General features: G+C 51.3%; 1 protein-coding gene across 2 annotated transcripts in view; it reads right to left on the reverse strand.

Annotated features, from left to right (window-relative positions):
* The window catches only part of dlgap1a (discs, large (Drosophila) homolog-associated protein 1a), a 1321170-nt gene that overhangs the window by 344330 nt on the left and 960738 nt on the right, over positions 1–16102 (reverse strand). For both annotated transcript variants that reach the window (XM_072467915.1, XM_072467917.1), the window contains exon 6: positions 11744–11958. In XM_072467915.1, the coding sequence (XP_072324016.1) occupies positions 11744–11958 (215 nt within the window). The remainder of the gene's footprint in view (positions 1–11743; positions 11959–16102) is intronic.

Below are 16102 nucleotides of genomic sequence, written 5' to 3' on the forward strand. Positions count from 1 at the left end.
GTTCAACTGATGGATCCTACACATCTCCGACAACCTCGCAGACACGTGAGGACCGTCCAGCCCACACATCAGGACATCCAACCCAACGACACAGATGACCAAGATGCCTTCCAGGTTGCGGTCATTGATGTGAACCGCGTCAACACCATCAATCCGGCCGATGAATGGAGTGCCACCCTGACGGTCAACCGATCGCAGATCACTTTCCGCCTGGACACTGGCTCATCCGCCAACCTCATAGCATATTCAGCATTCCATGCCATGAAGGTCAGACCACCTATCCAGCCATCCCGGTGCAAGATGGTCGACTACAACGGGAACGTTATCCCGGCCATGGGATCCTGCCAGCTCCAGGTGACACACAAAACGCACACGGCCACACTCTCGTTTGAAATAGTTGGCTCATCGAAGGATTCCTTGCTGGGCGCACAGGCATGTAAGGCTCTCCACCTTGTACAACAAATTCTGTCTCTCTCTCCAGACGACACATCTGACTTCCCGGATGCTGAGTTCAACGCAAATCTCCAATCGCTCCTCGCCCACAACCAGGAGGCATTTGAAGGCATGGGAACACTGCCATACACATACAAAATTTGCCTCAAACCGGACGCCATCCCGGTCGTTCACGCACCTCGCAGGGTTCCTGCGCCACTTAAAGACAGCCTCAAGCTGCAGCTGCAGGATCTCCAGGACCAAGTGGCCCTATCCAGGGTCACGGAGCCCACGCCATGGGTCAGCTCCATGGTGTGTGTCAAGAAGCCCTCTGGCGAGCTCCGCATCTGTATAGACCCTAAAGACCTAAATAATAACATTATGCGGGAACATTATCCCATACCTAAACGGGAGGAAATCACCAGTGAAATGGCCCAAGCCAAGATATTCACCAAACTGGATGCTTCTAAAGGATTTTGGCAGATCCAACTGGACCCGTCCAGCCGAAAGCTATGCACCTTTAACACCCCTTTCGGCAGATTCTGCTACAACCGGATGCCATTTGGCATCATCTCGGCATCCGAGGTCTTCCACAGAATCATGGAGCAGATGATGGAAGGCATCGAAGGGGTGCGCGTATATGTGGACGATGTCATCATCTGGTCCACCACACCGCAGGAGCACATACATCGTCTCCAACGCGTTTTTGCCCGCATACGGGAAAATGGCCTGCGCCTCAACCGAGCCAAGTGTGCCTTTGGTCAGACCGAATTGAAGTTCCTGGGGGACCACATCTCCCGGTCAGGGGTCCGTCCGGATGCAGACAAGGTGAGCGCCATCACAGCCATGCCGCGGCCGGCCGACAAGAAGGCTGTACTACGATTCCTGGGCATGGTCAACTTCCTCGGGAAATTCATTCCCAACCTTGCCTCCCACACAACGGCTCTGCGCCATCTTGTAAAAAAATCCACAGACTTCCAGTGGCAACATACACACCAGCTGGAATGGGAGAAGCTCAAACACAAACTTGCCACGGCACCAGTGTTGGCGTTCTTCGACACGTCTCGTCCCACCAAAATCTCAACTGATGCCAGCCAATCCGGCATTGGAGCAGTGCTCTTGCAGAGGGATGACACGTCGTCATGGGCCCCGGTTGCCTATGCATCACGGGCTATGACCCCCACAGAGCAGCGCTACGTGCAAATCGAAAATGAATGCCTGGGCTTGCTAACTGGTTTGGACAAGTTCCACGATTATGTATATGGTCTTCCACGATTCACGGTCGAAACTGACCACCGACCCCTGGTCAACATAATAAACAAGGACCTGAACGACATGACCTCTCGCCTCCAGCGCATCCTACTTAAACTCAGGAGGTATGACTTCCAACTGATCTACACTCCAGGGAAGGACCTCATCGTGGCGGATGCCCTATCCCGAGCAGTGAGTACACCACCGGATGCGGAGGGGTTCGTATGTCAGGTCGAGGCACAGGTGGCCTTGACAGCGTCAAATCTGCCGGCTAACGACTCCAGTCTGGCCCGCATACGCAGAGAGACAGCGGCCGACCCCCTTTTACAGCGAGTGATGCGCCACATGACGGGAGGATGGCTCAAAGGGCAGTGCCCGCAGTTCTATAATGTACGGGATGACCTAGCCACCATTGATGGGATCCTTCTGAAGCTAGACAGGATCGTCATTCCGCACAGTATGCGCCAGCTGGTTCTCAATCAAATACACGAAGGTCACTTGGGGGTCGAGAATTGCAGACGGAAGGCCCGAGGGGCGTATACTGGCCGGGCATCAGTGACGATATTGCCAACATGGTGCTCAACTGCACAACCTGCCAAAGGTTTCAGCCGGCGCAACCTCCTGAGACGCTTCTGCCCCATGAACTGGTGACGTCCCCCTGGGCGAAGGTGGGTGTCGACCTATTTCACGCGCTTGGCATGGACTATGTTATCATCATGGACCACTTCTCCAATTACCCAGAAGTCATACGCTTACACGATCTGACGTCGTCTGCTGTCATCAGGGCCTGCAAAGACACCTTTGCTCACCACGGCATTCCGATGACTGTCATGTCGGACAATGGGCCCTGTTTTGCCAGCCATGAATGGTCGTCCTTTGCCGCCTCGTATGGCTTCACACACGTGACGTCCAGCCCTCTGCATCCCCAGTCCAATGGAAAGGCGGAGAAGGGCGTTCACATTGCTAAGTGGCTCCTCTGCAAGGCTGCTGCTGCCGGATCGGACTTTCACCTCGCCCTGCTGGCCTATCGATCGGCCCCGCTAGCCACGGGTCTCTCGCCAGCACAGGTGCTGATGTGTCGCACCCTCAGAACAACTGTGCCTTCCATCCTGGCACCAACAACAGACCATGCTCCGGTACTGCATAGGATGCAACTGCAGCGCAATCGCCAGAAGAGTTTGTATGACACAAGGGCAACTGATCTTCCCTCCCTGGCCCCTGGAGACAAAGTCGCATTCATCTACCAGATGGTGGCTGGTCAGCACCTGCCGAAGTTCTCCGACGCGTGGCTCCCCGCTCGTTCCTGGTACGCATGCCGGATGGATCCGTGCGTAGGTGCAATCGGCGAGCCCTTCGCCTCCTTCCACGCTCGCAACGGAACCGTACACAGACGCCGGGTCCTCCACTGGTTCCTGATAGTGACTTCGTGGAGCTGCCACAGACCATGCCCCTTCCATCGCCACCCGTGGCCAGGCTCGCACCTCAGCCGGTGGTTCTCGACCCACCCTTGAGGCGGTCAACCCAAATTCGTTGCACACCTACCAGACTGGACTTATGAGACTGTTCACACGTCAAAGTTTAACAACTATTGTATTGTAACATGTTACTGTTTTATCATTCCAGATCTCGTTTGACCGGACCACACTTCAAAGTTTTTTGTTATGGTACAACCTCGTTAGCATGACACACCCGACATCGCCACATGTACATGCTGTAAATATCACGCACACACACTTTTAGCTGCACTCAGGACACATTCATATTTATAACCACGTAGGAAAATAATCTTGTAAAAAAGGGGGATGTCATGATATTCAATCACACACATCATGATAGACAGACCAACAGACCAATAAGCACACATAACACGACAGCCAATCACAGACAAGGACAGAGACAGTATAAGACAAGAAACACGACACCTGGTGGTCAGTCCATCTAGAGACCAGCACAAGGACAGGACCTGATTAACAACACACTCAGAGAGTCACCACGTGCAGAGTATCAAGACAGATCTGTAAATAGCAAGTTGGAATAAAACAGCGTTGTACCAAATGCAACCGTGTTGGTTCATCTGTACCTCAGAGCACCCAACACCACACAGAAGAAGACCATTCAGTCCATTGTGTCTTCAGCGGTTCTTCAAATGAGCAATATGACTTAGTGCCATTCGCCTGTCCTTTCCTCCTAACCCTGCACATTGTTTCTATTCAAATAATCGTCCAATGTCCATTTGAATGCTTCGATTGAACCTGCCTCCACCACACTTCCAGGCTGCGCATTCCAGACTCAAACCACTCGCTGAGTGAAAAAGTTTTTTCTCACATCACATTTGCTTCTTTTAAAAGTGACCTAACTTAGTGCCTTCTTGTTCTCGATCCTTTTACGAGCAGGAACAGTTTCTCCCTATACCCTCTCCAGCCCCCTCATAATTTTGAACACCTCTATCTCCTCTGAGCCTTGTTCTCTCCAAGGAGAACAGTCCCAACTACTCCAAACTATCTTCAGAACTGAAGTGTCTCATTCCTGGAACCAGTCATGTAAACCTCTTCTGCACTCTCTCCAATACAGTCAAATCCTTTCTTCATATCTAGAGGATTGAAATTGTGGTGAACCACTGTACACATGTATTAGGGGATGTAAGGTAGGACCTGTACTACAGGTTCACCGGTAGCCCCTGCCTGCTGGCTCCGCCCAGGAGGAAGAGTATAAATATGCGTGTCCTCCATTCAGCTGCCATTTCGCCAGCTGCTGTAGGAGGCCACGCATCTTACTGCAATAAAGAAACAGTTGTACCCAATCTGAGTCTTTGTACAATTGATCGTGCATCAATTTATTGCAGTAAGATTTTCTACAAGATGGACATCCGTATCAAACCAGATCACCTGCAGCTGGATCTGCAATCGACCGACGCCAGAAAAGACTTTAATCACTGGAAAGCTTGCTTCGCGGCTTACATAAACTCAGCGAACACCCCACTGACGGGTCAGAAGATACTGGTCCTGTACTCAAGATTGAGCTCAAGCATGTTTCCGCTGATCCGGATCGCCCCAACCTACGCAGAAGCCATGGCGCTCCTCAAAGAGAACTACGCGCAGAAAGCGAACATACTCTTCGCCAGGCACGCACTCGCCACTCGCTCTCAACTCCCTGGTGAGTCCATTGAAGACTTCTGGCGGGCCCTAATCCCACTCGTCCGGGACTGTGACTGTCCGGCCGTTACGGTCCCCGAACATTCTAATCTCCTCATGCACGATGCTTTTGTAACGGGGATTGTGTCGGACCTCATCCGCCAAAGACTGCTTGAAGGGGCCACGCTCGACCAAGCGGAGACAGAAAGACAAGCGCTCTCCATGACGGTCACCTCACGTAATGTTCAGGGCTACCCCTCCAGCCTCACATCCCACCCCTCCTGTCCCTCCTGGACCCCGCAAACGGCTGCCCCAGTCGGGGCCTTACCCAGCCAATACGTCTGCGCCACATGCCAATCCGCGCACCCCGGGGGTCCCCGATGGTACTTCTGCGGCCAGCAGAAGCACTCTCGCCAACGCTGCCCGGCTCACACTGCCATTTGCAAGGCTTGCAGCAAAAAGGGCCACTTCGCCGCAGTGTGCCAGGCCCACGCAGTCACCGCTATCGCCCCCTCACCCCGACATACGCACAATGGGTGTCACCATCTTCACCCCCCAGACCACACGCAGCCAGAGGACACTGCCATTTTCACCTCCCGGGGTCACGCGCGGCCAGTGGGTGCCGCCATCTCCCCCCCTCAGTCCACGTGTGGCCTATGGACGCCACCATCTTGTTCAGCTCCAGCAACGTGCGGCCCATGGGCGCCACCATTTTGTCCTGCCCCCGCAACGTGCGGACCATGGGCGCCGCCATTTTGTCCTGCCCCCGCAACGTGCGGACCATGGGCGCCGCCATTTTGTCCCCCGCAGGATCTTCAGTCGCCGCCATCTTGTCTTCCCCATGGGGTTTGGACGCCGACGTCATTCCACAACCGGGGCCCCTCATGCTCTCCGTCTTCTGCCACCAGTGACGATCAACCGCAGCTCACCTCGATGACGCTAGACCAGTCTCGTCCACACAACCTGGCCACCGCTTCGACTAAGGAGAAAATCAACGGCCACGCGACCTCTTGCCTGCTGGACTCCAGGAGCACCGAAAGCTTCATCCACCCGGATACGGTAAGACGCTGCTCCCTCGCAGTCCACCTCGCCAATCAAAGGATCTCCCTGGCCTCCGGATCCCATTCCGTCCCAATCCGAGAGTTCTGCACGGTCACTCTCACGGTCCAGGGCGTAGAATTCAGCGGCTTCCGCCTCTACTCCCTTCCTAATCTCTGCGCTGCACTATTACTAGGCCTGGTTTTCCAGTGCAATCTCCAGAGCTTCACCCTCAAATTCGGCGGGCCCCTACCACCCCTCACTGTGTGCGGCCTCACGACCCTAAAGGTCGACCCCCTCCCCCCATCCCTCTTTGCCAATCTAACTTCGGATTGCAAACCCGTTGCCACCAGGGGCAGACGGTACAGCACCCAGGACAAGACCTTCATCAGGTCCGAATTCCAGCGGCTGCTTCGGGAGGGTATCATCGAGGCCAGCAACAGCCCCTGGAGAGCTCAAGTGGTAGTCGTTAAAACTGGGGAGAAGCAGAGCCAGACCATCAACCGATACACGCAGCTCGACGCGTACCCACTCCCATGCATATCTGATATGGTCAATCAGATTGCGCAGCACCGGGTCTTCTCAACGGTAGACCTAAAATCCGCCTACCACCAGCTCCCCATCCGTAAATCGGACCGTCCATACACTGCCTTCGAGGCGGACGGTTGTCTCTATCACTTTCTTAGGGTTCCCTTTGGCGTCACTAACGGGGTCTCGGTCTTCCAAAGGGAGATGGACCGAATGGTCGACCGGTACGGTTTGCGGGTCACGTTTCCGTACCTAGATAATGTCACCATCTGCGGCCATGACCAGCAGGACCACGATGCCAACCTTGCTAAATTCCTCCGCACCGCCACTCTCCTAAACCTCACTTATAATAAAGAGAAGTGTGTGTTCAGCACGATCCGCCTAGCCATCCTCGGCTATGTGGTCCAGAACGGAGTTCTGGGGCCCGATCCCGACTGCATGCGCCCCCTTATGGAGCTTCCCCTCCCCCACTGCACAAGGCCCTCAGACGCTGCCTGGTGTTCTTTTCGTACTACGCTCAGTGGGTCCCAAACTATGCGGACAATGCCCGCCCACTCATACAGTCCACCCAGTTTCCCCTTACGGCCGAGGGACAACAGGCCTTCGCCCGTATCAGAGCAGACATAACCAAGACCGGGATGCACGCAGTAGATGAGACACTGCCCTTCCAAGTAGAAAGCGACACACATCAGACGTTGCCCTTGCCGTCACCCTCAATCAGGCAGGCAGACCCGTGGCATTCTTTTCCCGTATCTTTCATGCCTCAGAAATCCGGCACTCGTCCGTCGAAAAAGAGGCCCAAGCTATCGATGAAGCTGTGCGGCATTGGAGGCATTACCTGGCCGGCAGGAGATTCACTCTCCTCAATGACCAACGGTAGGTAGCCTTCATGTTCAACACCACGCAGCTGGGCAAGATCAAAAATGATAAAATCTTGCGGTGTAGAATCGAGCTCTCCACCTATAATTACGAGATCTTGTATCGCCCCAGCAAACTCAACGAGCCCCCAGACGCCCTATCCCAAGGTACATGTGCCAGCGCACAAGTAGACCAACTCCGGGCCCTACAAGACAGCCTTTGTCACCCGGTGGTTACTCGATTGTATCATCTTGTCAAGGCTCGCAATCTGCCCTACTCCGTCGAGGAAGTACAGACAGTCACCAGGGACTGCCAGATCTGCGCGGAGTGCAAGCCGCACTTCTACCAGCCGGTCCGTGCGTGCCTGGTGAAGGCCCCCCGCCCCTTTGAACGCCTCAGCGTGGATTTGAAAGGGCCCCTCCCTCCACCGACCGAAACACATATATCCTCAGTGTGGTCGATGAGTACTCCAGGTTCCCCTTTGCCATCCCATGCCCCGATATGACGTCTGCCACCGTCATCAAGGCCGTCAACACAATCTTCGCTCTGTTCGGTTTCCTCGCCTACATCCACAGCGACAGGGGATCCTCATTCATGAGTGATGAGCTGCGTCAGTTCCTGCTTAGCAGGGGTATCGCCTCCAGTAGAACGACCAGCTACAACCCCCGGGGAAACAGGCAGGTAGAGAGGGAGAACGGGACGGTTTGGAGAGTCGTCCAGCTGGCCCTACGGTCCAGGAACCTCCCAGCCTCTCGCTGGCAGGAGGTCCTCCCTGATGCACTACACTCCATCCGGTCACTACTGTGCACTGCTATGAATAACACACCTCATGAATGTCTCTTTACCTTCCCCCGGAAGTCCACATCCGGGGTGTCGCTCCCGACTTGGCTCGCAGCTCCAGGGCCGGTCCTGCTCCGTAGGCATGTCCGACTCCACAAGACGGACCCGTTGGTGGATAAGGTACACTTGCTCCATGCCAACCCCCAGTATGCCTATGAGGGATACCCTGACGGCCGCCAAGATACTTTCTCCCTCAGGGACCTAGCACCAGCAGGTTCCATCCATACACACTTCGCCGTCCAGGCGCCATCCTCCCCTTCCCCTCCAACATTAACCCCACCAGGTCTATCCCTCCTTCCCCTGCCCACGTAAGAGGGTGAAGAGGATTTAGGCACACTGATCCAACATCAGGCCGGCACCAACGTCGCCAGCATTGACATCACCGCCACTGTTACATCGCTCCCAGCGGAACGTCAAGGCACCAGACCGGTTGAACCTCTAACTGGCACCGGACTTTCAAGAGGACATTTTTTTTCTCACTTCCTTTTTAATAAAACGCTGTACATAATTTTCAATACTGTATATAGTTCTACACCACCCCTGCCGGACTCATTTTAACAGGGGGTGAATGTGGTGAACAACTGTACACCTGTATTACAGTAAGACGTCTTACAACACCAGGTTAAAGTCCAACAGGTTTGTTTCGATATCACTAGCTTTCGGAGCGCTGCTCCTTCCTCAGGTGAATGAAGAGGTATGTTCCAGAAACATATATATAGACAGATTAAAAGATGCCAGACAATGCTTGGAATACGAGCATTAGCAGGTGATTCAATCTTTACATATCCAGAATGGGGTAACCCCAGGTTAAAGAGGTGTGAATTGTGTCAAGCCAGGACAGTTGGTAGGATTTCACAGGCCAGATGGTGGGGGATGAATGTAATGCGACATGAATCCCAGGTCCCGGTTGAGGCCGCACTCATGTGTGCGGAACTTAGCTATAAGTTTCTGCTCGGCGATTCTGCGTTGTCGCGCGTCCTGAAGGTCGCCTTGGAGAACGCTTACCCGGAGATCAGAGGCTGAATGCCCTTGACTGCTGAAGTGTTCCCCGACTGGAAGGGAACATTCCTGCCTGGAGATTGTCGTGCGATGCCCGTTCATCCGTTGTCGCAGCGTCTGCATGGTCTCGCCAACGTACCACGCTTCGGGACATCCTTTCCTGCAGCGTATGAGGTAGACAACGTTGGCTGAGTCGCACGAGTATGTACCGCGTACCTGGTGGGTGGTGTTTTCATGTGTAATGGTGGCATCCATGTCGATGATCTGGCACGTCTTGCAGAGATAGACATGGCAGGGTTGTGTGGTGTCATGGTCACTGTTCTGAAGGCTGGGTAGTTTGCTGCAAACAATGGTTTGTTTGAGGTTGCGCGGTTGTTTGAAGGCAAGTAGTGGGGGTGTGGGGATGACCTTGGCAAGATGTTTATCTTCATCGGTGACGTGTTGAAGGCTGTGAAGAAGATGTTGTAGTTTCTCCGCTCCGGGGAAGTACTGGACGACGAAGGGTATTCTGTCGGTTGTGTCCTATGTTTGTCTTCTGAGGAGGTCGGTGCGGTTTTTTGCTGTGGTGCATTGGAACTGTCGATCGATGAGTCGAGCGCCATATCCCGTTCGTATGAGGGCATCTTTCAACGCCTGTAGATGTCTGTTACGCTCCTCCTCGTCTGAGCAGATCCTGTGTATACGGTGAGCTTGTCCATAGGGGATGGCTTCTTTAATGTGTTTAGGGTGGAAGCTGGAGAAGTGGAGCATCGTGAGGTTATCCGTGGGTTTGCGGTAAAGCGAAGTGCTGAGGTGACCGTCCTTGATGGAGACGAGTTTGTCCAAGAATGCAACTGATTTTGGAAAGTAGTCCATGGTGAGTCTGATAGTTGGATGGAACTTATTAATGTCATCGTGTAGTTGTTTCAGTGATTCTTCACCGTGGGTCCAAAGGAAAGCTCCGAAAGCTATTGACATCGAAACAAACCTGTTGGACTTTAACCTGGTGTTGTAAGACTTCTTACTGTGCTCACCCCAGTCCAATGCCGGCATCTCCACATCATGGCCACCTGTATCAGGGGATGTAAGGTAGGACTTGTACTACAGGTTCGCCGGTAGCCCCTGCCTGCTGGCTCCGCCCAGGAGGAGGAGTATAAATATGCATGTCCTCCATTCAGCTGCCATTTTGCCAGCTGCTGTAGGAGGCCACGCATCTTACTGCAATAAAGCCACAGTTGTACCCAATCTGAGTCTTTGTACAATTGATCGTGCATCAGAAATATAAAAACTCAGGGGTTATGCTGCAACTATACAAATTCCTGGTTAGACCCCACTTGGAGTACTGTGAGTAGTTCTGGGCAACACACCTTAGGAAGGATATTTTGGCCTTGGAGGGAATGCAACGTTGATATACAAAAAAGATTACAGGGGTTACATTACGAGAATAGATTACTCAAATTAGACCTGTTTCGCTGGAATTTAAAAGGTTAAAGGGTGATCTGATCAAAGTATTCAAGACATTAACAGGGAAAGACTGGTTGGCGATTCTAAAACTAGGGGGCATAGTCTAAAAATTAGGGTTAGACCGTTCAGGAGAGATGTTCGGAAGGACTTCTTCACTCAAGGGTGGTAGAGGTTTGGAACTCTCTCCCACAAACAGCAGTTGAAGCTGGAACAGTTGTTAATTTGAAATCTATGATAGATAGATTTTTGTTCAGCAAAGATATTAAGGGATATGGGCCAAAGGCAGGTACATGGAGTTAGGCCACAGATCAGCCATGATCTCATTGAATAGCGGGACAGGCTTGAGGGGCTGAATGGCCTATTCCTGTTCCAGCGTTCCTAATACACCAGTTGAGGCCTAACTGGTGTCTTATGCAAGTTTACCATAGCCTCTTTGTTCTTCTACACTATGCCCCTCTTAATAAAGCCATTTGAAATAGAATAAAGAAACATTTTGTGACTGCTCCTACCCTCTTAATGTAGAAATGTGAAGAATTTGTGGAAAGGTATTCTTATACCCAGCACTGAAACTTCACATATTTGTCATTTTTAATAAATTGAAAAGTAATATTTCACAAAAGGGTTTACATTAACCTTACTTTGTTAATAGTTATTACTCATCTATCACAAGCTATACCTTTAAGGACAACATTAATTTAATTTTGAAAGAAGTTATTTATGGTTGAAAAGGAAATCTTAAATATTCCTTGTTAATCCATGGAAAGCTATTAATTTGAGAACTTTTAGTATTGGAGTTAAAATATCTCTGCACAAGTCTGTTTAATTTCCATTTTTGCTCCCACTATATTTCTAGAAATCTAAATGTATATAGTTCAAAAAAATGTGGAACTAAAAAGCAGGTATCTGTAAAAGTGACCATGAAGCCTCCAGACTTATAAAAACCTAATTGTTTCATTAATGTCCCTTATGGGATGAAACCTGCTGGACACCCTGTCTGATATCTTTGTACCTCCATTCCTGCATCCGTGTGACTTTGAAGTGGCCTAGCAGGCCACTCAGTTATATAAAAGCATGACATGATTCAAGAAAAAGGCCCAAATCCTTTCTCTCAGGGTAAGTTGAGATCACACTATATGCCCACTTTCCAAGAATGAATAAAACGATACTTAAAGATGCCAATGTCATTATCAGTTTGTGGGTTTCAAATGTGCATTGTTACCTACTTGAGTGCGCTGAGCTCTGTTAGGGATGGATGGGTGGCCTTGAGATAGCTCTCACGTCGTGCAGAAATCTTTGGAGAAGGTTTAGGGCTGGTATCTGAGTCCCCACTATCATCATCTCCCATTGCTTTAATGTAGCTGCCACTGCGCATTCGTCGACAAGGAATTTCATCATCTTTGCCTTGTGGAGGAAACCCACTCCATTCATCTTGTGGAACCTAATTAAATAGAACATAGTGAGGTGAGATACTGCTTTACTGGATTGTCAGAAAAATATTTGGAAATATTGAACTGCGTAAATCATTTTGACTAAACTAATATTCATATTGTACAAAGAATATGCTTCTTGGTCTAACTGACGCTGTAATTTAAAATGTGAAAGAGCATACTCTCAGTGATACATAAAGTCAGTGTTCAGCATGCTTCTGACATGTTGTTAACATGGTAAATATGCTAGCTATGTAGGATAACTCCAACAAATAGTTTTATAACACCAGTGGCAGCGTTTATCGCTCCCTGCCGCTAAAATTGAGAATCCCGATTGGATGGAGAATCCCGCGTCGGCCCAAAAACAGGATCAGCGCCAGGCAGTAGACCGTAACCAGTCTCTCGTCTCAACCCACCAGCCATAGTGGGTTTACAGCCCTGTAACGGTGGGAACATACAAACAGCAAATTGCACTGAGCGGGCTTTGGTGCAAGTATTCACAAGTGCAGCAGTCCTGGCACATGGACTCCAAGAGGGGTCAAGTAGGTCAGCCCATTGCTTATGTGCCCCTCTGCCACTGCCAGGCAGCAGAGGGAGGGTCCCTCAAGGGTCTTGGGTGGGCTCAGGTTGTGGGTAAGGGGTTGACCCTGGGACCCTCCCCTAGGATGGGAGTCCTGTGTCCGGACTGCCCCTTCCAACCCTGGGCAACTCCTGGCATGATGAACTCAGGCAGCCCTCTGTTCAAAATCATCATGCTTGTCTGACCTGTTTAAACTTCTCATTCTGGACTGCTCTGCCTGACAGCTGATGTGCAGATCAGACAGTTCAGTGAAAAATCAAGACAGGGAGACTTTCCTTTTCCTCATCCCTCAACCCTATGCTTTTGAAACGCTGTTTTTTGATGTTTTAACATAGCATAGAATTTACAGTGCAGAAGGAGGCCATTCGGCCCATCGAGTCTGCACCAGCTCTTGGAAAGAGCACCCTACCCAAGGTCAACACCTCCACCCTATCCCCACAACCCAGCAACCCAACCCAACACGAAGCGCAATGTTGGACACTAAGGGCAATTTATCACAGCCGATCCACCTAACCTGCACATCTTTGGACTGTGGGAGGAAACCGGAGCACCCGGAGGAAACCCACGCACACACGGGGAGGACGTACAGACTTCGCACAGACAGTGACCCAAGCCGGAATCGAACCTGGGATCCTGGAGCTGTGAAGCAATTGTGCTATCCACAATGCTACCAGAGCCTTCCTCGAAATCCCACAACACATGAGAAGCCTTGAAATCCACTGTGGAAATCTGGGTGGGAGCTCTCCATAGGGTGGCCTGCGGCTGCTCCTGCACCCAGGTAATCAGAGAAGGCCACAGGTCTTCCTGGAGTGCTTGGTGCTGGGAGGCTGCCTCCAGAGGCAGGTCCCCCTTTCCCCCTCCGCAACTGCTGACCAGCCCGCAGGCAGAAGATCCCACCAGTGGGAATGGCCGGAAAATCCCACCTTACCTTTATCACACTTAGGTGCACTGAGGTGATTCAGGTGTTTCAGTTGCTGCCCTGACTACATTTACACATCACAGACTGAGAAAGGCGGATGGTATCATACTGATCTGCTTATCCTGTCCAATGTCCCAGAAATGGCTTTTGAAAACATGTCCACAACTCCATGTTGGAACCAGTTTTCACTCCTGCGAAAGATCTGAAATCACTCTTACGTAAGTCATAAATTTTATCTTATGTGAGGTGGAGGGGCATAGAGTACAAGAGCAAGGAGGGCATGCTGAACTTGTACGAGACACTGCTTAGACGTCATCTGGAATATTGTGCACAGTTTTGGGCACCACACCATAGGGAGAATGTGAACACATTGGAGAGAGTGCAGAAGAGGTTTACAAGAATGGTTCCCTGGTTGAGAAACTTCAGTTCGGAGGATGGATCGGAAAGGTTGGGACTGTTCTCCTTGGAGAGGAAAGAGGAGATTTGATAGAAATTTTTAAAATCATGAGGGGGCTGGACAGTAGATAGGGAGAAACTGTTCTCTTTCACAAAAGGATCAAGAAAGATTTAAAGTTATTTGCAAAAGAAGCAAATGTTATGTGAGAAAAATCTTTTTCACACAACGAGTTGTTTGGGTCTGGAATGCAGTGCCCGGAAGTGTGGTGGAGGCAGCTTCAATCGAGGCATTCAGGGGAGCATTAGATGATTACTTGAATAGAAACAATGTGCAGTGATTCAGGGCAAAGGCAGGGGAAACTGCACCAAGTCATTGGGTCGATTCAATGACCCCTTTGTATCCGGCACAGATCCGGGCTCAATGGGTGAATTGTATGCGAGCCCCAAATTGGGCTCTGCACTGGGCGCATAACCTCACAAATCACCCAATTCGCTCCGCCCGGTGGGATCTGGATCTCACCCTCAATGGGCGTGATCCAGATCTGAATATTTAAATGAGATATAAAATACCCAGACACCAGATTCACCCGGCGCCTGGGAGACAATGGCCACGTCTGCGAAACCTCACCAGGACACCATTTAGTACTGGTCCACACAAACATGGAGCATTTGTAAAGGCATCTGGGGGTCTCCCAGGCCATTTGAGACACCCGGGTGGTCGGGACCAGGGCAGGGTGGCACCCTGGCACTCCGCCTGGCATTGGGCATCTTGTCACTGCCAACCTGGCACACTGGCACTGTCACCTGGACACCCTGGCTGTGCCACCCGAGCACTACCAGGGTGCCCACGGCATTGCCAGAGTTCCAGGCTGGCAGAGCCAGGGTGCCTGAGTGTCAGATTTTCACTGCCAGGGGTTGGGCCCCGGGAGGCCTTGCCAGGTGGGGGAGGGGGGGGGGGGGGGAGGGTGGTGGTGGGAGGGGGTGTTCCTAGGGTCTCCCCATGGTTGGGGAGGTGAAGGGAGGGGGTTCAAAAGAGCATGGAGGGCCTGAAAGGGTGGGGGGAAGAGATTGCGTCAGACTTCCAAAATGGTTCCCCGATCCGTGAGGAGCCCAGCAGGAAATCCCTCTAAGTGTGGCCTTGGTGGGGAGAAACTCCCCGAGTTAGAAAAAAATGGCAAAGTGCCATTGGATAGTGGGGTGTTTTGCAGCACTGCAGCCACTGAGAAACATCCCAATAAATGCACCCTTCAACAGACTTTAACTTGAGTCCACTGAATTGCGCCCATTATGTTCATTTGGAAAGCCAGATGCATCAAATGGTCTCTTTCTGTTCCATAACAATTCTGTGATTGTGACTGTAGATTAACTCACCTCATCATTCTCAACCTATTAGCAGCCTTTGATATGGTTGACCTCTGCCTCCAAAGCCTCTCCTCCATTGCCTGACTGAGTAGGACTGACCTTGGTTCATTAAGATTCTACAGTTGCTTCTCTTCCTACCCCTGCACCGTTATCTCTGGAGACCTCCAGGAAATGATCTTGTCCTGCTTGTATTTCTCTTCAACATGTTATCACCATCCAAAATCACAACGTCAGGTTCAAAATTTATAACACCCACTTCTACCTCTACCTCCATCTCTCATAACCCCTCTACTACTCTGACCTGTCATACTACTTGATCAACAAACATTGGATGAGCAAAAATTGCTTCCAATTACATATCGGAAATACCCAAACCATGACCTCTGCCTCTAAGTCCGCTTTCTTGCCACTGACTCCATCCGTTTCCCTGGCAACTGTCTGAGGCCAAACCAGTCTGTTCATCACTTTGTCCGCAATTGCTGCTATTTGGCCCTGAGCCGAGCTTCCAGTGCCATATCCTCCCCTTCCAGAATGCTGACATCCACATCCATAACATTGCCAGTCTCTCCCCAGCCTCAATTTATCTGTTACCGAACGTGAGTTCATCCAAGACTCTGCTGCCTGTATCCTTACCTCGCACCAAGTCTCATATCACTCATTGACTTACATTGACTTAAAGGTTTTCCTCCGGGTTTCTCAATCGGTGGGATCCTCCACTTCGCCAGCAGTGCACCCACGTTCGTAGGTTTCCCGATGGCGTGGGGTGACCACAATGGGAAACAACATCAGCAGGCTGCGGGAACAGAGAATCCGGCTGCTGGCAGGGGCGCGCCGCACAGGAAAACAGGGCTGGTGGGATGGACAATCTCGCCACAATCTTTGTTTTCAAGGATTCCAA

This window comes from Scyliorhinus torazame, chromosome 11, assembly GCF_047496885.1.
Source record: "Scyliorhinus torazame isolate Kashiwa2021f chromosome 11, sScyTor2.1, whole genome shotgun sequence".
Taxonomy (NCBI): domain Eukaryota; kingdom Metazoa; phylum Chordata; class Chondrichthyes; order Carcharhiniformes; family Scyliorhinidae; genus Scyliorhinus; species Scyliorhinus torazame.